We start from the raw sequence: 25,987 nt of genomic DNA on the forward strand, positions 1-25,987 counted from the left end.
CCTAGAAAAAAGGAGAAATTTCCTGACAGTGAAAAAAAAATTAACCAGTGGGCTTGCCTCCAGAAGTTGTGAATGCTCCAACACTGGAAATTTTTAAGAAGAGACTGGACAACCATTTGTCTGAAATGTTACAGGGTTTCTTGCTTCCAACTGTTATTCTGCTAAGTAAATCCCTCCAGATATGGAACAGAGTGAACATAATGCTTGAATAAGGACCCCTCTCCTAGCCAGGCTGAACATACCTCCTACAGATGGCACACTATTAGCTGGTTCACATTTATCCAGTGGAAAACTGAAACCAGGTCTCGCCAGTCTAACAAAAATATTGTATTGTAGCCCCTCTGCTATACCGTTGTTTCTGAATTAATACACCAGAGGTGGGTTGCCCGGATCAGGCAAACCGGTAGTAGTAGCAGCGGGTGAGTCCACCCACCCAAACGCTTCTGCGCATGCGAACTGATAGCAAAAAATTTGGCAACCCACCATTGTAATACACCAACCACGCAATAAAAACAACTCCTGTGCAGCATTTCAGACTGAAAGGGAAAAAGTCCTTCAGAGCGTGTGTGAACGCATGCAGAGCACCCAACCATTTCCCATGCTGTTTCAAGAAGCATCATAACAGTCTTTTCCCTTTAACTCCAGACCAGTGAAGAAGCCAAATACCTGTGCAACTTCTCTCTCTCTCCCCCTCCCTCTCTCTCTCTCTCTCTCTCTCTCTCTCTCTCTCTCTCTCTCACACACACACACACACACACACACACACACACACACAACAAATTGCATGGAGAAGGATGACACTTCATGTGTATCCTATTGGGGGCGGGAGGTAATGGCTCTCCATCCTTGAGAACCAAATATATATTGTATTTATTTGACTTTAATGCCAAAGCTCTGAACCACATCAGAGGAGCCGCCCATTAGAGAAGAAAACATTTTCATTGATCTACAGGGCCAAGCTTTGTCATTATTCTTTCAAAAGCATACAAAACGGAACATTTCCCAATCACAATCCAACTTCTCTTCTTCCTTAGCCCACAGCCAGTTCCAACCTAAGACAACAGAACACAACTCTCCGGGCACAGAGCTAAACAGCAAACACATCACCTTTTTTTTTCCAGATTTGATATCCTCATGACCTTATCTTCATCTCAAGTCTGACCAACAGCTGAGGCAGCTTCAAGCCATTGTTAGGTGTCCCAAACAATGTTTTCTCTATGGACAAAGTTGTTTTTATTTTGCTATGGACATGACCTAACATGCTTCATTAACACAGTCAGGGATGAGGTCTGCGCAGTTTTTCTTGCACATTTTAAGCTGTGGGCACACACCTTAAATTGGGCATTGTCTGAGTAAAGTCTGACTGATTCTTTCCATGATGCTTATAGGACCGCCATGGGTTTCTTGTGAACACAAATTGAACACTCCTTTGAAAGAGGCTAAACCTATATGGAAAGAGATAGGTGTTGAGATAAGTGTTAATTTTGTGCTGCATGGAAAGTTGATTTAAACCGTCCAAATTATGGCTATGCCAGCTGTCCATGGGTGGTCCTGTCACCATCATACCCATACAGGGTTTCCATGGCTTCTGCCAAAAAGAATTCAAGAGACGGTGGGAAAGTAACACCAATAAAGTTAGACCTAATGACGACAAATGGGAGAAGGTTTAGCAGAGGTTTAACATTCTTTTAGAAAAGCACTAGAGACCTGCTGAGAAATAGCTTGGCTGCGAGGTCACAGGTACGCAGCACTTCCAAGCCCAGAGTTGTTAAGTGGGATGCTTGATGCAGGAAACATGTAATAATAAGAAAGATGATGCCTAAGAAAACCATGGGCCATTTTCTTGACCTTGTTTTGCATTAAAACAGGAAGGTCAGCACCCTTTTTTTGGTTTCATCAGTAAGACATAATAGGCTTTAGCACTTTCCTGCCACTCCATGGATATTTTAATATGGCCATTTGGTTGTATCCTAAATCAGGGGTCCCCAACCCCCGATCTGTGGACTGGCATCGGGCCGCTGCATGCGCAAATAAGCACATGAAACCATGCCCTCTCCAGTCTGTGGAAAAACCTCTCTCCCTGGTGCTCAATAGGTTGGGGGCCTGATCTCTGAAGAAATAGCAATTCCTTCTGCATCTCAAAACAAATTTCTTCTGTGCAACCTTCACTAGAATAATGTTTTGCTATGTTTTGGTCCCATTCATTTCAGGGGGTGGAATGTTACGTCTGAATCCAGCAGATCCGAGGAAATGCTTCACAAGTCTTGGATGTGCTGGCATTTTTGAAAACACAGGGAGTGGATCCAAATGATATGTTATTCTACCACCTGAACTTTTTCATTTCTTTATTTAATACGTTCCAGGCCTCAATCAATCAGAATAGAGCTGGAAGGGACATTGGAGGTCTTGTAGTCCAACCCACTGCTGAAGCAGGAAACTATCATTTCAGCCAAATGACTGTCCAGTCTCTTCTTAAAAACTTCCAGTGAGGGAGCAGCCACCATCTCTGCAGGCAAGCTGTTCCACTAGTTAATTGTTCTCACTGTTAGGAAGTTTCTCCTTAATTCCAGGTTGCTTCTCTCCTTGGTTTCCATTGTTTCTTGTCTTGCCTTCTGGTGCTTTGGAAAATAAGTTGACAAGCCCTCCCCCCCCCCTCTTTGTGGCAGCCCCTCAAATACTGGAATATTGCTATTGTGTTCTTTCTAGTCCTTCTCTTCTCTAGACTAGCTAAACCCAATTCCTGCAACCATTCTTCATATGTTTTAGTCTCCAGGCATTTAATCATCTTAATTGCTCTTCTTTGCTTTTTCCAAAGTCTCAACATCTTTTTTGTAATATGGTAACCAAAACTGAATGCAGAATTTCAGGTGTGGTCTTACTAAGGTTTTAGAGAGAGGTATTAATACTTCACTCGATTTTGATTCTATGCCTCTGTTTATGCAACCAAGGATTGTATTAGCTTTTTTGGCTGCTGCCGCACACTGTTGGCTCATATTTAAATAATCATCCACTAGGGCGATCATCTACTTCTCCCATTTGTTGCCTCAACTGCTATTAATTTTTAATTGGGTCCACAAGCAAGATGCCAACTTGCTTTTGGACAGCTGTGCTCTTTGCAATAAGTCCTGAACAAGAGCCCAATTCTGTTTTCTTTTCCAAGAGGGAATGCTTCTTTTACTCCATATCCATTAATTACAATGAAATCTCAAATGGAAAGTTATTGATGATTGTTCCAAATTCCATTTTTGGCATCAACATAGGGAAAATAAAATGCAACATGGACTACCTTGCTTTCCTCATAAATGGCAAAATGGCTGGACTTTCATTTTTTTTTAAATCAAGAACACTTTGTCATAGAACATGTTGAATCGTCCATATCTGCTCTGGGTGCTCCTTAATCTGATTATTTATAGAAAACACAGCACAAATTGATCTTATGCAGGAAAAAAAAGTTCATGCAAACGTATTTTATCTTTAAGTGGAAAATTTGATACTCCACCATGAATTTAGGCATGCACATGATTTCTATAGGAAAACAGCTTATCTGACAAATATTCCTAGAATAGAAACATATTTTCCCCATTATTACTGATTTTCTGGGACTCCCTCCAACTTAGTTCAACCTCTGAAAGTTCATCTAAAAAAACCACCAGAAAACATCCCTGGAAGGAGATTTTTTCAAGAATGATACAGGTCCTTACAGAAAAAGCAGCTGTGTTATTTTCCTCCCATTATAGCATAAGAAAGTTAGAACTACTTTAAGCATGTGATGCTTGCCACTAAGAACTAATGCAAAAAACTGTGTGATGCTGATAAAAGTACTAAGCACATTTTGATTAAAAAACATGCAGACTACTTTTGCATCAGTGAGGAAGGACTATTCAGGCTCCTAAAACTAAGTATGTTTTTTCTCTTGGGAGTCACAGGAGCCCTTTTTCTCTCATCCAAAACAAAAGCAGGCTGCAACTTGATGATTTGAAACATTGTACAGGTAGTCCTCGACTTATGATCACAATCGAGCCCAAAATTTATGTTGCTAAGTGAAACGTTTGTTCAGTGAATTTGCTCCATTTTTACGACCTTTCTTGCTGTGGTTGTTTTAAGCCAACCACTGCAGTTGTTAAACCAGTCAAAACCATTAACCATTGTCAGCAAAGTCAATGAAGATGTGTTAAATTAGTTAAACAAATAGTATGACTATTATTGGTATTAGTATAAGGTAAAGGTTCCCCTCGCACATATGTGCTAGTCGTTCCTGACTCTAAGGGTGGTGCTAATCTCTGTTTCAAAGCTGAAGAGCCAGCGCTGTCCGAAGACGTCTCCGTGGTCACGTGGCTGGTATTACTCAACGCCGAAGGCGCACGAAACGCTGTTACCTTCCCACCAAAGGTGGTTCCTATTTTTCTATTTGCATTTTTACGTGCTTTGGAACTGCTAGGTTGGCAGAAGCTGGGACAAGTAACGGGAGCTCACTCCGTTATGCAGTGCTAGGGATTCGAACCGCCAAACTGTCGACCTTTCTGATCTATGAGCTCAGCGTCACTGCGTTGCAAACATTTTGAATATCACTTCCTAAAATGATTTGTACCCAGACAACACACTGTTCAATTGAAGCTGGAATTTTTATACACTATAAAATAAAATAAAAACTGATTGCAAAAAGAATTTGCTCCTCAGGAAGGTCACAAAAGGGGACACGGGGGGGGGGGACGGGACACGGCAACCGTCACAAATACGAGTCAAGCTGCCAAGCTTTCAAATTTCTACCATGCAACTCGAGGGACACCGCAACGGGTCCCCGAGTGTGGAAAGATGGTTGCAAAGTCACTTTTTTCCAGTCACTAAATGAACGGTTTTTAAACGGTCACTAAATGAACCATTGTAAGTCAAGGAACATCTGTATACAAAAAAAAGAGAGAGATCTCAGCTTGTTGTGCTTGGCAAAAAGCAAAGAGGCACCGTTTTTCCCACGTTGTTTTCCCGTGGAAAACACTTTTTGGACTAAATCTGGAAAGAGAGAGTCAAGAGCAAACCTTCCCCAATTCCACACGGAGGGAGAATCCTGCGTGGAGGGTTTGTTTTGTTTTGTTTTTTCCCCGGGTTGCACCTCCAAGACCTCCTCTCTCCCGGCTCCGGGGAATCCGTCCTCCGGGAGGCGACCCCGTCAACTTTGCGAGGAAAAATAAGGCGGGGAAGGGGAACCTGCGGGACGGGTAGAAGGGAAGGGAGGGGAAAAAAAGCCCCGGGAAAGTGAACCCGCCGAGCGCGAGACACCCAAGGCCAGGAATTACCCCCCAATTCCCGGGCTCGGCCGGGGTCTTTTGTGTGTGTGTCTCTCTCTCCGCTCGGGAGGTCCCGCAGCCCGCAGCCACGGCCTCGCCTTTCCCGCCCGCCTCACCTCTCGCCAAGGCGCACAACCCGCAAACCAGGAGGCTCCGCAGGACGGCGCCCATCTTCCTTCGCTCGGCCGGCTCTCACCGGCGCGGCGGCGATTCAGGAGCCGTCGGCGGCCGAGGGCGGCGGCGACGGCGACGGCGGCTCCTCGGCTGCCCGCTCATGCTTCCGCGGAGGGCCGAGACGGCGCGGCTCTACCAGGCGGCTGAGGGAGCCCGGCGAGGGCAGGGGAGGCGGCCCCGGCCCTCCATCGTCTCCTCCTCCTCCTCCTCCTCTTCCTCCTCCTGCAGCCGTGACTGCCCCGCCGCCTCGCTTCCTCCCTTCGGTCCTGCTTTCCTCCTCAGGGAGCCGCTTCCCCCTCAGCCGGCTGGGAACCCGGGGCGGTACAGGGGCGCATTCCGTCTCCGCCCTGGCTCCGCTCCCGGGCTCGCTCAGGCAAGCGCCCTCCTCCTCTTCCTCCTCCTTCCTTCCCTCCCTCCTTCCTTCTCCTCCTCCCTGCCGCCGCCTTCTCCTCCTCCTCCTTCTCCTCCTCCTCTTCTTCCCTCAGCCGCATCCACAGGCGCGCGGAGACGCCGCTCCCGCTCCCTCCCAGCCGAGAGAAGCTCCGGCCTCTTCACGCCGCCGCCCCTCCCTCCGTATTCCTCCTCCTCCTCCTCCTCCTCCCGAGGAGGCACCAGGAGCCGCCCCTGCCGCATTCCGGAGGGACTTCTTTCCCACCCCCTCCCTCCCTCCCTCACCCCTCAACCCCCCCCCCCCCAATCCTCCTCCCTTCCACTTTTCCACACACGGAATAGCGTTGATGTGGAGACTCGGTGCGCGCGCGCGCGCGCCTGGCCGGAACTACTTTTGAGGGCGCGCAGGCACAAAGGCGGCCCTCGCTCGCGGCCAGGTGAAGCGCCCCGTGCTCTGAGGGGGAGGAAAGGTCCCTTCGCGGGTGTCGCTGAGGGGAGAGAAGCCGTGTTTTGGCTTCAGCGGGCCGGGACGGCGAAGGGGGCAACCCGGGCGAAAGGAAGGAGAAGCGAGGCGGGGTCAGCGGGCAAGGGGAGCTGCCTTGCCTATGTTGCCTTGCCTTGTCCGCCCGCCCGCCAGCCAGACGCCTCCTTCCTTCCCGAGGAATGTGGACGGGCTGCCGCAGAGCGCTTTGTTCCCTTTGTCTTTTTTCAGCAGACCTGCTTTCCAAAGGGACGCCGTGCCTTGGAAGGAGCTGGCGCCCGCAGGGAAGTCGGGTCTGCGCGTTCCCACGCGCGTCGGAGCCCGTACACGGGTTTGGCGCGGGAGGGGGGCGCCAGGCTAAGCGAGACTTGGGAAGGATGCGTGTTAGGCGGATGTTTCCCCACGGCGCTCTGGATTCCCCCCCCCCCATCCTTCCTTAACTTGCCCCTCGAGTGAACCTAGGCTGAGATCCGGACTTAGTGGGGTTCGTGTGTCGTGTGTGAACCCAGAAAACGGGAGTTAAGGGACAACCAGGGATCTTTTAAGTAAGAGGGAAGTTGGGTCAAGAAAAGAAGAGCTGAGCCCGACTGATTCAAGTTATAACCAATCTGGGTTTCTGACTGTTGTAGTTCAGCGTTAAGAATCACTTTTTTTCACGCCTTGTGTAAAAATAAACCAGGATGATCCCTAATACAGGTAGTCCTCGACTTACAACAGTTCATTTGGTGACCCGGCGCTGAAACAAGTGACTTTTAGGACCCATTTTTCACACATGCGACTGGTCACGTGATCAAAATTGGGATGCTTGGCAACTTGTTCATATGTCTTGCTTAGCAACATAAATGTGGGGCCCAATTGTGGTCATATGTCGAGGACTATCTGTACCCAGGGAGGGAATCTCTTCATCACATCCTGGACATAAACTGTTTCAACTGCTACCCTCAAAACGACTATTCTATTTACGACGGTCGCTGTGTCCTGGGGTCATGTGATCACCCTTTGCAAACGTCTCATAAGCAAAGTGAATGGGGAATCCAGATTCACTTAACAACCGGGTTGCTAACTTAACAGCGGCAATGATTCCGCTTAACAACAGCAAGAAAAGTCGTAAAACGTAGCAAAATTCACCTAACAAGTGTCTTGCTTAGCAACATACAGTTGGTGCCCAATTGTGGTCGTAAGTCGAGGACTACCTGTACTTGCCCAGGGAGGGAATCTCTTCTTCACCCACAACTGAATGCAGAATTAAATCTAATTGGACAGGGAGTTGCCAGATTTGGCTGGATCTACAAGAGAAAAGTATTTAGGATTTCATCTTTACTCCGTAAACTCTTAATCCTTCATAATTAATAAAGAATCTGAAAGAAAATACATCCAAGGGTTAGAGACCAGAAGGTAGACTTAGCGAAGGAAAGAATATTTCTACATTGGTCCTTTGGCTTGAGAAAAACCTCCCAAGAAATATTTTATCCCATAAGAGAATTTTAAAGAAAGGAAGTTACCCTACAATATAGAATTTTTATGTAATAAACATGGGGCTACAATACCTTTCAATAAACCTAAAACTATTTTGCATTTGTTAGGTTGATAATCACAGAACACACAACTTGGATGGATTGATGAAATTTAAAAACATACTTTTTTGCAGTAGCAAGTCACTTTCTCTTGAGTCTGCTCACTCAAAAGCTAAAACAATCCTGCTTTTATAAACAAAACTGCAGGGAAATTGAACCTTTTATGAATGCCAATCATATTTTCAAAGTTTTTTTTCTTCTTCTTTTCAATTGTGTCCAATTTTCAGAGACTGGCTTGGCAAATCAGGAGTGATTTGCCATTGGTTCTTGCTTAGGGCTGAGAGAAAGTAACTGGCCCAAAATTACACAGCTGGCTTTGTGCTTAAGATTGGACTAGATAGAACTTGTGGTCTCCCAGTTTTTAGCCTGATGCCTTCATCACTACGCCAAACTCGTGCTCTATTATAAGACAACAATATGTGTAGTCCTGGAGTTACAACCATAATGGAGACCGCCCTTCACTATTTTAACATGTGATGGTTGTAATACAGTTGATCATAGGACTATTCAATATTACGACCTTTATTGTGTAGTCGTTAAATGAATCACTAGGCTCATTAGGCGAACCTATAGTTTGCTATGAGGGCAGTCTGGCTGAAAACCAAAAATAAAATGCCAGTTTTCATCAAAACCACTGCAAAATGGGGTTAAGTGATCATGGAACGTTGCAAACGGCTGTAAATGTGACTCAGTTGCTCCAGTGTCAGAAGTGGTGTCACATGACCACGGAGGGAGCAACTTTTGGAACTTTGAAGGTGATTTGACTTACTAAATACAGTTGTTAAGAGCCAGTTTGGTCTAGAGCAGGGGTCAGCAACCCGGGGGCTCTGGAGCCGCATGTGGTTCTTTCATCCCTCTGCTGCGGCTCCCTGTCACTCAAAATGTGTGTCACAACCGCCAAAATGGGACACCCGTCAACACGCAATTTATTGAGCTTTTTGATCCCCAGTAGGGGATCTGTGGGGAAACAGATCCAAATGGCTCTTTGAGTGTTTAAGGTTGCCGACCCTGGTCTAGTGGTTAAAGTGCTGGCCTAGGAGCCAGGAGACCGTGGCTACATAAGCCATGAATGCAGGTTGGCCCCTGGATTTTGGGATAGGGCACTCAGGGCATTTTTGCACAATCATAAACAAGCCAATCACATTTTAACCAAAAATGCTGCGCAGATTTGAGTGATAATGTGTATGGTCCAGGCAGGGGGAGGGCAGGACTCCATAAAAGCCGACCAATTAAATAAATTTGTTTCATTCAGCCAACGTGGTGCAGGACGGGCTAACGAAACAGCTTTATTGGAATGACTCTCGATTACTTAACACAAGGTGGCTGGGTTTGTGCATGCCAAGCTCACGGTTATCCAAATCATAGCTTATTCGGTAAATTTGGTATGCTGGTTAATGACTGCAATAAAGATTGGTTTGATCCAGTTAGCCCCATGTTGTTGTTTCTTAGCTGGGTTCTTCCATGCTGCTAGACTAAAATGTGGCTAGTTTGTGATGTGAGCCATGTTCACAATTTAGCATAAGTTCACAACTGGTAAAGGTGAGAGTTTGACGGAGTAAGTACAGGCTGATAAAGGGTTAAGGATCTCTCCCTTCCCCTTTCTCATCCTCCTCCTCTTCCAAATTGTTCCCATCTGAACGATTTCCATTCTGTGTGATATCATGCAAGGGTGGCAGAAATGACCCTCCAAAATAGATTAGCTTGGAAAAAAACAAGAGAAATTTTGGCTAGAAGCTTATGCTGAGTTATCCGTAACGCAGACCAGTGTTCTTCAACAGCTCAATTATTTATTTAAAATGTCAAGACATCTGGAAAACTTAAACTTTCTTTTTCTTTTCTTTCTTACCTTTTGGGAGTACTTGAGTCTTACTTGACAAAACATGCTTTTGTTGTTGTAAGGAGATCAGGTTTTAACCACCAAACCCTGAAACATTATTTTCTTTCAGTTTGCAAAATACTCCACAGATGGACCCCATTAGCTTGCCCTCCGAGTCTTTCAAACCATAGCAGTTATAAATGTCTTTCTGCTCAAAAATCTCTAGTGGAATCCGGGATTTTGCAGCGCAGGTTCCAAAATATTACATTGTGCCTTTTGAAAAACGGAAGAATCAAATGAAGTTTGTCGCGTATTAAAGTCTCTTTCTCCTGGAATGAACGTAAAAATAAATAACATTTCAGAATACAGGTTGACTTACAATCCCCAATTGAGCCCAAAGTCCTGATGGTCAATTCTTAATTTTCATAAGTGAGAGCCACTTTTGATTAAGGCACCAGTCCGTATAGAAACTGAGTTCTAGTTCTGCTTTAGGCCCAAAGCCTGCTGGGTGATCTTGGGCCAGCCACTTTCTCTCAGCCCTAGGAAGGAGGCAATGGCAAACCACTTCTGGAAAACCTTGCCAAGAAAACTATAGGGACTTGCCTAGGCGGTCTCTGAGAAATTGACATGATGGGACAGGAAAAAAACCCACCTTTCATAAAGGTTTTAAACCAAGAATCTGCACAGAGAGATTGTTTTAAGTCATAGGTTTGGACTTGGTTTTAGAAAGAGTGCAAAGAAGGACAACAAACATGATTAGAGGACGAAAGGCTAAATGATACGGAGAACGTTGGCAGGAACTGAGTTTGTTAGTCTAGTGAAAAGATGGACTAGGGGTGACGTGATAGCAGTGCTCCAATATCTCAGGGGCCGCCACAAAGAAGAGGGAATCAACCTCTTTTCCAAAGCACCAGAAGGCAGGACAAGAAACAATGGATGAAAACTAATCAAAAGGAAGCAACGTAGAATTAAGGAGAAATTTCCTAACAGTGAGAACAATTAACCAGTTGAAAGGGCTTGCTTGCAGAAGTTGTGGCTTTTCCATCACTGGAGGCCTTTAAGACGAGGCTGGACAGCCACGGGTCTGAAATGGTATAGGGCAGTGGTAGCGAACCTTTTAGACACCGAGTGCACAAGCTGCATGCGTGTGCATGCACAAACTGAAAGGTGTGTGCACGAACATGTGCGTGTGCAAACGCACATGCACGGATGTGTGTGCATGTGCAGCAGAGACCCAAAGACCAGCTGGCTGGCAGGAGGGGGGGGGCATCCCAATGTCGGCAGCACAGCAAGAGGTAAGATCTTTTTCTTTCGTGAGCTTCTGTTTCGTCGTTTGCAGGGAAACAAGCTCATGAAAGAAACACCACGGAGATCTGACCTGGGGCGACAGCGCACGTGTCAGCATAGGGTACTCTGCATGTCACCTCTGGCACGTGTGCCTTAGGTTCACCATCCCGGATATAGGGTTTCCTGTTTGAGCAGGGGTTTGGCCTAGAAGACCTCCAAGGTCCCTTCCAACTCTGTTATTCTGTTTTGTTATTCTGTTAGCTTTTATGTTCTTTCTGTAAGGTTTTCTAAAAATGCCATAATTGATTTATGAGTATCGAGTCAAGTTTCAATACAAAACCAGTCATTTATTAGGAGCATCATCATCATAAGCAAGATCTTTTTGCAGTCAAGTCTAAGCTTTGTTTGAGTTATAGCTGAACTTTAACCCTGTTCCTTCCCTCCCCTCAATCTGTGTCATAAATCACATTTCCCCAATGAGATGCACCCCTCCCAAGCCTGCTGCAGTAATCTGAGATCCGACTTCAGCTGACAGTATGTGTGGAATGCACTCCCCTCCTCCTCCTCTCACTATGACAATGTTGGGAGTTGACATTCGGCTCCCCTCACTTTACAAAAGAGACCTGTGTGAAGCAAAAACAATTTGAGGACAAGTATAGGATTTAAGGCTACGTCCTCCCCCCAGGCTTGTTTGGATTTTTTGCATGGAATCTTTCTATAAGGCGGTCAGTCTGGATATTTCTACTCTTTACTTTACTCCCAACGTTGTCACTTTCCTTAATTAACACCCTTGGATTAAGTATGACTAACATGGACACTTCTATTATTGCAGACTTCTTTTCTTAACATTTGATGAGGAGGTGACCCACAAGGTATCTTTGTATCAAACATCTGGCTGGCCTTTCTTGGGTGAAATTGTACTGAGGTTTACGAATGGGTTAAGTTCTCCAGACCCCATCATGGGAAACCATCAGCTTCCTAAAAACAATTGTGATGTAAGAAGAGCGACATCCTGTCCTACCCATTTCTGCATAGGGTGCAATTCCCAAGCATTTCTTTCAAGGCTGATTCCTCCAGAGAGCATTGCAATACCTACCATTCTTCTGACTGGGGAATGTACCGAATAACAATCCCAAAATTGCAACAGGCACACCTTAGAATCTGCAGAATTGTTGGGGCGCATCTAGACTAAACACCTTTGTTTTGCACACAGCTGACAGCCTGGGGTAGCCGCAGGGAAGGATGCTCAGAATTCGAGTGACGATCGCAAGCATTGTCAGCCTACCGAGTCCAGACAGGAAACACAACCAGATGGACTAATTCTACAGTATTGCAAATATCTATTAACGGAAACTTGCAAGTTTGAAAGTGCACGTCTCCCTCCTCCCTTCCCCATCTTCTTTGCAACCTAAGAAACTAGGAAGGGTCTCTGCAGAGATGTTTAGCACTCCCCAAATTCCTGGCTCTTATAAGACCGTTCCCGTGGGTGCATCTGTCCTTGCTGTCTCCCAAAGCCATTCCCTACACCGTTAACAACCATGCACATGAAGGGCAGGGCTTCGATTGCATGGTTGGTGCCACCATCTTGACTTTTTTGACTGCCCTCCCTGCAGAGCCATAGTACAAGACCCCCAAACATGCGATATGTCACATTATAGGGGAGATGGGGTGAATGGATGGATGGGGGAGTGGGTAGGTATATAGGGAGGGAGGGAGGTACCTGTAGAAATAGATGGATGGATGGATAGTGGTAGGGGATAGGTAGGTACCTAGGTAGAGATAGGTAGGTAGGTGGATGGATGGAGATAGGTAAGTAGCAGTGATGGGTTGCAGGAGGTACGTCACGGTACGAGTGTACCGGTGCCTGCCCCGAGCATCAGGTACCGTTCCGGTACGGTGCTCCAGAGGGCCCACCCAACCCGCCCAAGCTCCTTACCTGTATTTGAGCTCTTCAGTGCTTCCGTGCATGCGCACAGAGCACACAGCGCCTGTGCGATGCTCTGCTGAGCAGCTGGAGTGTTGTGGAGGCTCGCGGAGGCGTCGCAAGAGGTAAGGAGGCATGCGCGCATGCTGCACACATTCATGTGCACACTGGGCCCCGTTGCAACCGTACCGGTTGCAATGGGATCCGGAACCCACCACTGTTAAGTAGGTAGGTAGAGGTAGAGATATGTGGATGGATGGATAGATGGATTGATGGGTAGAGATAGGTAGGTAGATGAATGGATGTAGATAAGTGGAATGGAATGGAAGAGCAGAGAATAGAATAGGAAAATATGGAATACAATAGAATAGAATAGAAAAAATGGAATGGAGTGGGATGGGAGAGGAGAGAAGAGAAGAGAATTCTTTATTGGCCAAGTGTGATTGGACACACAAGGAATTTGTCTTTGGTGCATAAGCTCTCAGTGTACATCAAAAGACAAGATACATTTGTCAAGAATCATAAGCTACAACACTTAATGATAGTCATAGGGTGCAAATAAGCAATCAGGAAACAATATTAATAAAAATCGTAAGGATACAAGCAAAAAAGTTACAGTCCTGCAGTCATAAGTGGGAGGAGATGGGTGATAGGAACGATGAAAAGATAATAGCAATAGTAATGCAGCCTTAGTGAATAGTTCGACAGTGTTGAGGGGATTATTTGTTTAGCAGAATGATGGCATTCTGGAAAAAACTCTTCTTGTGGGTAGTTGTTCTGATGTGCAGTGCCCTATAACATCGTTTTGAGGGTAGGAGTTGAAACAATTTATGTCCAGGATGCGAGGGGTCTGTAAATATTTTCACAGCCCTTTTTTTGACTCGTGCAGTATACAAGCCCTCAATGGATAGAGATAGATATAGATGGGGAGGGGGGGAGAGATGCTGTTTCTATTTGAAGAGGTCCACTAAGAGGATACATTTTAGATATCTAGCTATCTTCAAAGTACTGTATCCCTTAAGCATTTTTTCCTGGTAGGATCAGGCCCTTCTGTAGCTCTAACCACCAAGACAAGAAATGATGAAACCTGGATAGATGATCTGGTAAGCTAGTTTCCAGAGCTCTTTGTTTGTTTTGCTCCTTAGAACAGTTGTAAAAAAAAAAGTTGGAATGGCTTTAAAATCTCAAAAGAAGTTTGCAGAGCACAAACAAGTTCTTGAAACTTGCAGAGCACAAATACGAAAGAGCTTTGGGGCCTGGGGGAGAGGAGGGGGGGGAGGCTGACTAGCAAGACCTCTGAAATCCCTTCCCGCCCTATGATCCTATGAAATTACCAATTTAATCTCGATTTATTGGGAGATTTTTTTCCCCCAATCAAACAATGCATCGCTACTCTCTTTTCCAATGCAAACCGCTCAAATAAAGCAATTGTGATTTTAGTGCTTGGAAGAAACGGGAACATTTAATTAGCAATTTGCAACATCCTGTAGTGAAAAATCTTTCTGTCTTTCTAGAAACCAGAAACACGCAAGGATTTTTTTTTTTTTTAAGCCTGGAAGTGCTCTGTCAGCAATCACTCAAACTGCCCCATTTTTATGTACATTTCAAAACAAGCATTCCCCGTTGCCAGGCAATCGACATGAGTTTGGAGCTGTGTGGTTTTGTGTTTTATCTGTTTTTAATGGATTTTTTTTTTTTGGTACGCCACTGAGAGTCCCTGGGAGTTGAGCAGCTAAAACAAATTTAAATAAATAAGTTTTAATCCACTGCAGGAGATGCCTGGAGCATATTCTTTGGGAAGGTATATGTATACTATGTGCATTCAAAGACATGTATACAAGTACATTTTGTGCTGGGAGGGAAAAATGGCCAAAAAACAAACAAACCACGAGAAATTGTGGAAATGACCCATTGTGAACTTTCACAAGACGTAGTAGATATGATCTTGGCTTTCTTGCATTAATGAACTCGTTAACATCCACAGTGCAATAAACCTTTTTCTTAATTGCCTCTGTAATGAATACTAAAAGAGACGCGGTGGCTCAGTGGCTAAGACACTGAGCTTGTCGATCGAAAGGTCAGCAGTTCGGCAGTTCGAATCCCTAGCGCTGCATAACAGAGTGAGCTCCCGTTACTTGTCCCAGCTTCTGCCAACCTAGCAGTTCCAAAGCACATTAAAAAATGCAAGTAGACAAATAAGGACCACATTTGGTGGGAAGGTAACAGCGCTCGGTGCGCCTTCGGCATTTAGTCATGCCGGCCACATGACCACGGAGACGTCCTGGGGCAGCGCTGGCTCTTCGGCTTTGAAACAGAGATGTGCATTGCCCCCTAGAGTCGGGAACGACTAGCACATATGTGCGAGGGGAACCTTTTACATAATGAATGCTAACTTGGCTGTTTCATGATGAAATTGGTTTTTGTAATACCTTTTCTCAAATCTCGACACCTTTGAGATCAGCTGCAGAAATGTTCCCGGATGCTTTTAAGGAGTTCCATTCAAATGATCAACAGTTTCTGATTTCCATCACTTCCGTAGCCAGGCCTAGCATTTAGAAATGGGAAATTTCTCCTTGTATTTGGCCTGCCTGCCTCCTCCTCCTCCTCCTCCTCTTGCTCCCCTTAATCTCATCTGGATGAGTGGGGGAGGGAGGGTGTGCGTGTGTGAATGAAACCTAAGGAAAGCTGGACTTTCTTTGCACTTTTAAATTCCCGAGGGGCGTGAGGTTTCATCCTGGCTGGATTGGAAGAAGGGGGAGAAGGCTAAGCTGATTTCTCTGGCCCAAAACCTGAGAATAACAGAGGTGACTTGGTTGAATCTACATCCTACTAAAATGGCTTGGAACAGCTGGCTGTCAGAAGTTGTGGGGGCTTCATCGCTGGAGGTTTTTTAGGAAAAGGCTGGGCAGTCACTTGTCTGAAATAGTATACGGAACCTTTTTTAGTTGGAGTGCCCAAAATGCACGCGTGCACCCAAACCCCCAGAATGCAATGCGTGCACCCATGGGCATGTGCATCCCAAATGCATGCATGACCCCCCCTACATGTGCATGCGTGCGTGATACCATGCAAACGCCCCACCCCCAGGCATGCGTGCACAAAGCCACATATGTGTCCCACCCCAGGCATGCCACACGCCCCCCCCCCCACATGGTCCTCCCCCTGCATGCATGCATGCCCCCCCGCACGCCCCGGGCCCCCTGTACATGCACACACAATCTCCCCTGCACAGCCCCCCCCCCCCATGCATGCATAGCAGGGACCCAAAGACCAGCTGGTTGGCGGGATGCACAAACACATGCCCGGCAGACTTATGACATGTTTGGTCCCTCCCTCAGGCTCAGCCTGGTCATCTACACCATGTACCTCTCTGTTGGGTCTATTCCATTTATTACAGTCCTTGGATTTGGTGTTAACTAGATAACCTGTTACCTGTTGGGTCATTTAAAAAGTATCTCCTTATCTAAGGCCTTCAAGTATTCAGCTCCCCTTGCTTGCTTTTCCTGTCACAATACCAATCTTCCTGTGTGTGTGTGTGTGGCAACAATACAGCTTTTATCTCTGCTCTTTCACCATAGGCCTTAGGAAATGCACACATTGCAGGCCCCTTGCCTCCCCTCCTCGCAGAGATAATGCAAATATAGATAAACTCTCTCGCCCTCCAGGTTTTGTGTGTGTGTGTGTTTGTGTGTCCCCATCTGTCCCGATGCCTTGGCCAGTTCTCCATTATGCAGAGTTTAAAGTGGTTTGGCTTAGTGTAATACGGCGTTCTAAGTATTTCCTGCAAAATAATTCCTTCCAGGCCCTCGCTGACCAATTAATGGGACGGTTTTTGCCGCCGCTACTTAGGAGCTATAGTGGTGGCGCAGTGGTTCGGAAAGCAGCATTGCCGGATAATTCTGTTCACTGCCAGCAAATGTCTGGGGTCTCTGCACAGTGCCGATTCAGTAAAGTTTGAGAGTGACTTGACATAGCTGCCATTTTCGATGACAAAAGGTAACAGTAAAGGTTTCCCTCGCACATATGTGCTAGTCGTTCCTGACTCTAGAGGGCAGTGCTCATCTCCGTTTCAAAGCCAAAGAACCAACACTGTCCGAAGACGCCTCTGTGGTCATGTGGCTGGCATGACTAAATGCCAAAGGCGCACGGAACGCTGTTCCCTTCCCACCAAAGGTGGTTCCTATTTTCCTACTTGCATTTTTTACGCGCTTTCGGACTGCTGGGTTGGCAGAAGCTGGGACAAGGAACGGGAGCTCACTCTGTTATGCGGCGCTAGGGATTCAAACCGCCAAACTGCCGACCTTTCTGATCGACAAGCTCAGTCTCTTAGCCCATGAGCTACTGCGTCCCTTTTGACGGCTGCAAAGCAGATAACCAATCCAGGCTTATTATAAGCTACAATTTCTGGTTGGTGAGAGTCATAAATAGCATAAACATTCCGCCCACAGATGGCCCCATCGCACTTCTGAAAGTATTTGAGGAAGGGGAAAGAGAGGGGAAAAGTGTGAGCAACTTCTTGTTCATTGAGCCTTTGAGTGTAACATGTCATGTGAATTAACACTCAGCTCAATGGCTCCAAGGAGACAGACAAACACATGGGATAATCAGGAGCATTTGAAGCCATTGGTGCCCTATAAGCACCTCTTTCAAGCTAATTCGGAATCCGGACTCATGCTTTGTGACATCCTCCTCCTCATAACGTCATAGGAGGTAACGAACAACTAAATGTTGTAGCTTTGCAAAAACATTTAACACTCTGAAGGCTTTTAGTGGAAAGGCAGGATATCTGCAATTTAAATTACTAGAGAAATGCAATCACTCATTCTTGGAGGACCTTGTGAGGCAGATAAGCTCGTACAACAAAAATAGACAACAATACGTGATGGGATTACAAGTTATTGTTGTCCTAAGTATAACAGAGAAAAAGCCCTTCTGCTATTTATTTATTGATTGATTAGAATAGAATAGAATAACAGAGTTGGAAGGGATCTTGGAGGTCTTCTAGTCCAACACCCTGCTTAGGCAGTAAACCCTGCACCACTTCAGACAAATGTTTATCCAACATCTTCTTAAAAACTTCTCGTGTTGGAGCATTCACAACTTCTGGAGGCAAATTGTTTCACTGATTAATTGTTCTAAATGTCAGGAAATTTCTCCTTAGTTCTAAGTTGCTTCTCTCCTTGATTAGTTTCCACCCATTGCTTCTTGTTCTACCCTCAGGTGCCTTGGACAATAGTTTGACTCCCTCTTCTTTGTGGCAGCCCCTGAGATATTGGAACATTGCTATCATGTCTCCCCTAGTCCTTCTTTTCATTAAACTAGACATACCCAGTTCCTGCAACCGTTCTTCATATGTTTTAGCCTCCAGTCCCCTAATCCTCTTTGTGGCTCTTCTCTGCACTCTTTCTAGAGACTTTCGATCCCACTTTTATTACTCCACAGTTAGCTCAAAGTGACAAACATACGTAATACTCCTTCCTCCTATCTTCCCTACCAAAACACCCCTGCAAGGTGGGTCGGGCTGAGAGAGAGTGACTGACTGACCCAAAGTCACCCAGTTGGCTTTCATGACAGGATTAGAACTCACAGCCTCCCTAACCACTGTACCAAACTGGCTCTCCAATTAAATGGTTAAAATGAGGACTTCCGGGTTCCACACACACACCCCAAATTAAACCACATTCTATTTTTAAAAAAAACCAAAACTCTTAGAGGACTATTAGTTTATACACCCTTTTAGCACTGCATGAGTCTATCCCTGGGTGATCTGTGTGTAGGCAAAACTGTCGTTTTTTTGATCCCTGGATAATTTGATGCTGGATTTGGGGGGAAAAGAGCATGTCTTTTCCTCCAGAATGATTGAAAGATCCAATCAAACTTGGCACATAAACCAATTATCTGATAATTCTTCGATCTAAGCTCATGGGATCAGATAAAGCCAAGGAAATAACAAAAGGAATCCAGCCGATAATAAGCTTTTGGCTGGGTGCTCTGGACTCATAGGAGTTGTGAGATTAATCTTATGACACAGTGGGAGTAGATCCAGAGGACAGACTGGTTTAAGACTAGGGGGGCGGGGGGCGGGATAACTGTTACAAGAGCAAAATGAAAACTATTCCTTGGGGTCGATCCATACTAAATCAGCCATACTTAAATCAGATCAGCCGACTTAGCGTTAATTGTGACTAGATGTCCCATGGAATTCAATTTAGCTGCTGATCACGAGTCGCCCTGGAGTAAAATGGTCTAAATAAAACTACTCCGTGGAAAAAATAGGAAGCACAGAGGGGCTCATAAACTCCATGGCCTTCGTTTCCTATCCCCCTTAACTAGAAGGAAGCTTGAATTCTTAATACAGAAAAGCAAATGTAACTTAACAAAGACCTCCTGGGTGGGATGATCCCCAATACAGATAAAGTCCTCAACTTACAACTGCAAACAGAGACCAGAAATCCTGTGGTTAAGCAAATCGGTTGTTAAAGGAGTTGCACCCGACTTCACGACCATTTTTGACACGGTTGTTCAGTGAATTGCTGCTGTTGTTATGTCAATCTGGCTTCATCACTGGAAGCTTTCAAGAAGAGACTGGACTGACATCTGTCAGAAACGGTGTAGGGTAGAGGTCAGCAACCTCCGGAGCCGCATGTGGCTTTTCCATCCCTCTGCTGCGGCTCCCTATCGCCGGTCGGCTGTACGATTGATAGGGCTTTTGGTTAGGACAAGTAGAACAAAAAGGATGCCATGCTAGGAGGAGACTCTATGGTGGTGGAACTTCCGGTCAGCTTCAGAATTGAACCGGGGGGGACGGGGGCTTCCGGTTAGGACCTTTGTGGCTCTTTGAGTGTTTAAGGTTGCTGACCCCTGGTATAGGGTCTTCTGCTTGGGCAGGGGGTTGGACTAGATGACCTACAAAGTCCCTTCCAATTCTGTTAACCTGTTCTCCCATTGATTGCTTGTCGGAAGCCAGCTGGGAAGGTTGCAAATAGTGATCACACAATTCTAAGACGTCACACAAATAACTGTACAGATGCTGCAACATTTATAAGTGTGGAGGCTGGTTGTAAGTTACTTTTTTCAGTGCTGTTGTAACTTTGAGCAATCAATAAGTGATTGACTGTAAAATGTAAATCAACAATACCTATAATAGGAAGATAGCAGTACACTCTATTGAATGGAACAAAAGTGTGTGCTGTATCTTAAAAGTATCTAGTCCTGCTCAGAAATCCAAACCAAATTTGAAAACATCTGGATTCATGGAAATGTGGGAATTAAAAGCAATATTAATATTTGTGTTTGGTATCCCCCTCCCAGCCACGGAAAACATGCCTTCCAAAAGCAGTATGTTTTTTCTTTTAGAAACACAAAACTCTCATGATGGGGAATTTTGCCAAGCATGATCCCTCCAGGAAATGCCTACCTTCTGCTATTCACAACTTTCTCCTTTACGAAGGTACCAGAAGATAAGCCGTCCTTGACTTGATACAACCCTTGGGACATTTAATTCGGGAAGTTAAGATAGCAGGAATGTGGGGAGCAGCAGGTGTGTAATCTTGGAGTTATTGATTTTAAGGAAAACCGAAACTGAGCTATCGTGAAAGAAAAAAGTGGATTTTAATTTTTTTTTAAAAAGAACCAAGAGCAACTGCTGGGTGTTCAAAAAATAAAGACAAGGACATCTGGTGTAAATAGGATGGATGGATGGATGGATAGATGGATGGATGGACGGACAGAGAGATAGATGATGGATGGATAATAGGAGAAGAGAGATGTGTAGACTTCAACTCTCAGCAAACTGGCTGGGGAATTCTGGCAATTATCTTTTAAAAGTTGCCAAAATTGAAAGACAGAGGGTCTAGAAATTACCACTATTTTATGTCAGGTTATAAACTTTCTCCTAACTCCAATATGTTCTGAAATATTATAACTGGCAATCTACTAGTTTGCTTGAGTGGATGGTCCTCAACCAAGTTTATCTCCACTTTTAAAAATCTTCCAGGCTGCTGGCTTAATTAACTCTTATTTTTAACGGTTTTGAGCATTTCTGTTGCAAACTCCATTATGAAGGCAGAGTGCATCAGTGAGTGGCCAAGATTAGTGGCTTGAAACTCAGCATTAAGAATTTTTGATCATGGCATCCGGCCCTCTCAATTCCTGGCAAATAGATGGGGAAGAAATGGAGGTAGTGACAGATTTTATTTTCTTAGGCTCCAAGATCACCGCAGATGGGGATTAAAGTCAAAAAAAATTAAAAGAGGCTTGCTCCTGGGGAGGAAAGCTATGGCAAATCTAGACACCGTACTAAAAAGCAGAGACATCACCCTGCCAACAAAAGTGCGTATAGTCAAGGCTATGGTTTTCCCAGTTGCAATGGATGGCTGTGAAAGTTGGACCATAAGAAAGGCTGAGTGCCAAAGAATGGAGGCCTTTGAACTCTGGTGCTGGAGAAGACTCCTGTGAGTTCCTTGAACTGCAAGGCAATCAAACCTGTCAGTCCTAGAGGAGATCAACCCTGACTGCTCTTTAGAAGGCCAGATCCTGAGGAGGAAACTCAAAGACTTTGGCCACCTAATGAGAAGGAAGGATTCACTGGAGAAGAGCCTAATGCTGGGAAAGATTGAGGGCAAAAGAAGAAGGGGACGACAGAGAATAAGGTGGCTGGATGGAGTCACCGAAGCAGCAGGCGTGAGCTTAAATGGACTCCAGAGGATGGTAGAGGACAGGAAGGCTTGGAGGAACATTGTCCATGGGGTTGTGATAGACTGGACACGACTTCGCAACTAGCAACAAAAGAATGCTAGTCAAAAACTAACTGGATATTCCAGGCTGTGGAACCGCTGCAAAAATAGATGGGCACCTCTGTTTTTTGTATGTTGTACTGCCACTGAATCTCCCTGGGAAGAGAACCATGGGAAGGGATAAAGGCAACCATCATAATGCCCCCAGTTTGAAGTTTAGAATAGCAGCTTTTTAATCTTTGCTGCCCTCTAGCGTTCGTCTTATCTTATTTATTTAGTAAACAAATTTATACTGCTGCCTGATTCAGACACCAAAACTTCAGGTGGGCTACCTTACTAGAATAGAATAGAATAGAATAGAATAGAATAGAATAGAATTCTTTATTGGCCAAGTGTGGTTGGACAAAAATTAAGTGTAAAACCCCTCTATCCCTTCGTTCTCCACCTGAAGAATTTTCCACCTGCCATTCTGAAATATCTTTGAATGGAATGAAATACAGACAAGTTGGCTCTTCTCTATGTTGAATGGTGCTTTCCTTTAAATATTCCTATTGGTGATTCCCCCCCCCCCCATTCCCAAAACAGCATTCTTTTCTTCTCCTTTTTGTTGTTGTTGTTACTGGCACTTGTCAAAGGTGTTAAACTAAGCAACATATTCATGGCGCTCTAGCAAATTCAATTGGTCGCAAAAAATTCTGCATAAACGTGGTGGCTTTTAAATGAATGGGCTCTGCCTTTTCCTGCCAAACATTCCTTGAAACTCTAGCCGCCAGTAATGCTGCCATTAAAACGAAAAGAAAAGAAACTTTCCTTGTTCCAGAGCAAGGGTATCCAACCGTAGCCACTTGAAGACCTACGGACTTCAACTCCCAGACTCCCATTGCTGGCTGAGGAATTCTGGGAGTTGAAGTCCACAAATCTTCAAGTTGCCAAGGTTGGATACCCCTCTTCCAGAGTGTCCTTAATAGCAATTTACACTTCAGTCATTAGTGGGTGGTGTTGTTAATTGCAAAGTCCTGTCTGACCCATTGCAACTCCATGAACAACGTTCCTCCAGGCCTTCCTATCCTCTACCATCCTCTGGAGTCCATTTAAGCTCATGCCTATTGCTTCAGTGACTCCATCCAGCCACCTCCAAGTGAGAAGAAAGACACTGGAAACATGGAAGCTGCTTGGAAAGATGGTTTTAATGGTGGACAGGATCACATGTTTGGAGGTCCTGGGCAAAAAAAGGGCAGACATGCTGAGAATGCCTGGGTTTTATGCCCTCTCTGGGCTTTTGAATTTGAGCTTGTATTCTGATTGGTTGTCAGACTCCCATGGGGCCATGCAGGGGCAGCTTTGTAGGTTGTCTTGAGTCCCAGGCTTAGTTGAGCCTTGCTGGGTGATGATGTAACAAAAGTGCTTTGGGCAATTCCTATTATGGCTCTGCTGAAGGAGGTAGATCTTTGTTATGTAGAATAGACTGGATCAGGCCTTAAGAGCCCATTGACAAAGGTGTGGGGTGTGTATGTGTGTGTGTTGAGTTTCTGCCTCCCTTTTAGGGGAAATATTCTGTCCTTTTAATATTTCCTAAAATATCTCATTTTCCTAGGAGGGGTGGATGCTAACTTCCTACACATCCATTCTCCAGACCTGTGGAGGGAGTGTAAAGAAATTTGGGGGAGGCCTGGAATTAAAGCTTTTCTTTTCTTTCCTTTTTTAACGTGCAGTATAGGGGCAAGGCCACTACCTGGAATTATTTCGTCTCCCTTTCTTCTATTTAGCCATAGAATTAATACACACATTAAAGTACTCTTACTGCAAAAGAAAGGCAGGTTGGTTAAGTGATTAAAATCAACCAAAGGTTTCCCTTCCCCAGTCATGTCTGATTCTAGAGCTCGGTGCTCATCTGTGTTTCTTGGCCAAGGGAGACAGCATTGTCCATATAACTTCCATGGTCATACACCTAGCATGGCTCTATGCCAAAGGCGCACAAAACACTGTTACCTTCCCACCGAAGTGGTACCTATTTATCTACTTGCATTTGCATGCTTTTGAAATGCTAGGTGGGCAGGAGTTGGGGCAAGTTAACAGGAGCTCACCCCATCGTGTTGCGCTTGAGTCTCGAACCCGGGCTGTCAGCTTTCCAGTTGACAAGCTCAGTGTCTTTAACCCCTCGTCATGCCCCTTTAGGTTAAAAGAAGCAGGCTGGAAATCCAAGTGACCGCGAGTTCTAGTCCCACCTTAGGCACAAGAGAATCAGATGCTGCTTTGTAGCCTTTTCCAAATGTCATACTTCTAAGACTGGTGCGGTGGCTCTCTCGCCTCACAATCAGGAGGTTGTGAGTTCGATCCTAGGTAGAGGCAGATATTTCTCTCTCTCAGCACAATGAGAATGTATCTGCTGAAAAAACACTCAGCAATGGCAACAAGAAGGGCATCCGGCCAGTAAACATTCAGCTCCCTTCAATTGCCCAGACTCCACCCCGCAAGGGATTATGGGCTCATTAAAAGAAGATACTTCGTATCCAAAACCTCCTGGAAAGCAACGCTCCTCCAAAGGATGAAAAGATCTGTTTCGAACTGATCACGAAATACAGCCCAACATTTTAAAAAGGAAATGACTGTCCAGACGCTGCTTGGATTTATTTTAAACCCTTTAAATCAGTTCAGATTTTATTATTGCTTAAATAATTGGCAGTAGAATCATTTCCAAGAGGGAAAAAAAGTGTTAAAACAATATTACACCTGAGCTGCAAGAATTTGTGTAACCACCAGGGGGCGGCAAGGAGGTAGAACTCTTCTTTTGTCACCATCTAGTGGTGATTTTTGTAGCTGCATACAGACAGTCCTTGACTTAAGACCACAATTGGGACCCGAATGTCCAAGGCAGTTGTTAAGTGGGTCACACCCATTTTTATCTTTTTTTTGCCACAGCAGTGAAATGAATCACACGATCGTTAAGTGACCCAGCTTCCCCCGCTGACTTTGCTTGTTGGAAGCTGGCTGGGGAAGTTGGGAAAAGGGATCGTATGACCCAGAGCCCGGCGACCCTCATAAATATAGGCCGGTTGCCAAGCACCCAATTTTTTGACCATGTGACCGTGGGGACGCAACAAGAAGTTGTGCAAAGACCAGCCATCAGTCAGTTTTTTTCAGTTGGATGGGTTGCTAAGCAACGGTTCTAAGTTGGGGACCACCCTACACCATTAGTGCTAATATAAAACAATTCCTTATTCCCTATAATGGAAAATGTGATTGTTAGAAACTGTCAGCCTCACATTAGCAGCTTTGCAGGCTGGCCCAGTAAAAAGGAAGAAACAGACTGGTGAATTTCACCCTTATTCCTTGTGCTTGGACCACGTCCAGTTGATGGCCGGCTCCCCAAACTCTAAGAAGACTTTTGAGGGGAGGGGAAGGCGAAGGAAGGGAAAAGGGGGGGGGGATCCGCAGAGAACTCCTCCTCCTCCCTCTGCCCTCCTCTTTCGCTCCCCTCATCCTCCCTTTCCACCTGTCCCCCAGCCTTCACATGCTTGTCTGCGAAGGTCCCAGAGACTAAACCCTGGTTAGAGAAGAAGGGGGAGGGCGGGGTGGGAAAGAGGAAATTTAAATTTAACGCTCCCTCCTCTATTTTGCCCCCCTCCTCCTCCTCCTCTTCCTCTGCTCCTCCTTCCCAGCAAGTTGCTTATCAGAAACCGCACACAAAAGCTGTGGTTCAATCTCCAGCTGTGTTCTTAAATGGAATCCAATGTGATGTATCCGTCCAGCTCAGGGGTTTCAAACTCAAGGCCCCGGGGGCTGGATCGGGCCCATGGGGTGCTTAGATGTGGCTCGTGGGGCCACCCTGGAAAGAACGAAGGTCCGGCCCACGGTGCCTCTGCCAGTGAAAACGGAGCTGGGAGGGCCATGGGTAGCCCTCTCAAGGTCGGTTTGCGCTGGCAGAGGATTGCAGGAGGCCACCGCAGCCGGAAACGGTGCTTAGGAGCCTGTTTTCACTGGCAGAGCACTTGGGCCACCACAGGTGATGTTGAGCTGGTCTCTCTCTCTCTCTCTCACTCACACACACACACCTCCCAAGGTCAAACACAACCCTGCTGTGGCCCTCAATAAAATCGAGTTTTGACACCCCAGGTCCAGCTGAATGCAAGACCATCCCAGCAATTACCCTGCGGGACAGCGGGTGGGCAACACTAGCTTAGGGATTCTGGGAGTGGAAGTCCACAGGTCGTAAAGAAGCCGTGGTAGCCCACCCCTGCGGAAGGGGGGACCGATGCAGCTGCTGAGCTCCTTCCCTCTTTTCCCTCCATCTCCAGTTGAAGTGCTGAGGCCAGGAGCTATTGAG

At 45.7% G+C, this 25,987-nt stretch overlaps 1 protein-coding gene and 1 long non-coding RNA gene across 3 annotated transcripts in view; one reads left to right on the forward strand and one right to left on the reverse strand.

The window, feature by feature from the left end:
* LRP6 (LDL receptor related protein 6) overlaps positions 1 to 5,991 on the reverse strand; it is a 71,503-nt gene extending 65,512 nt beyond the window's left edge. Inside the window, exon 1 of one of the 2 annotated variants that reach the window (XM_081957946.1) lies at positions 5,399 to 5,991. In XM_081957946.1, the coding sequence (XP_081814072.1) occupies positions 5,399 to 5,453 (55 nt within the window). In that variant the 5' untranslated portion in view covers positions 5,454 to 5,991. The remainder of the gene's footprint in view (positions 1 to 5,398) is intronic. The other variant, XM_081957947.1, reaches the window with a different exon arrangement.
* LOC309394640 overlaps positions 1 to 25,987 on the forward strand; it is a 253,769-nt gene that overhangs the window by 101,200 nt on the left and 126,582 nt on the right. The window lies entirely within an intron of this gene.

The sequence above is a fragment of the Natrix helvetica genome, assembly GCF_964273705.1.
Source record: "Natrix helvetica genome assembly, chromosome: 6".
NCBI classification, from domain to species: domain Eukaryota; kingdom Metazoa; phylum Chordata; class Lepidosauria; order Squamata; family Natricidae; genus Natrix; species Natrix helvetica.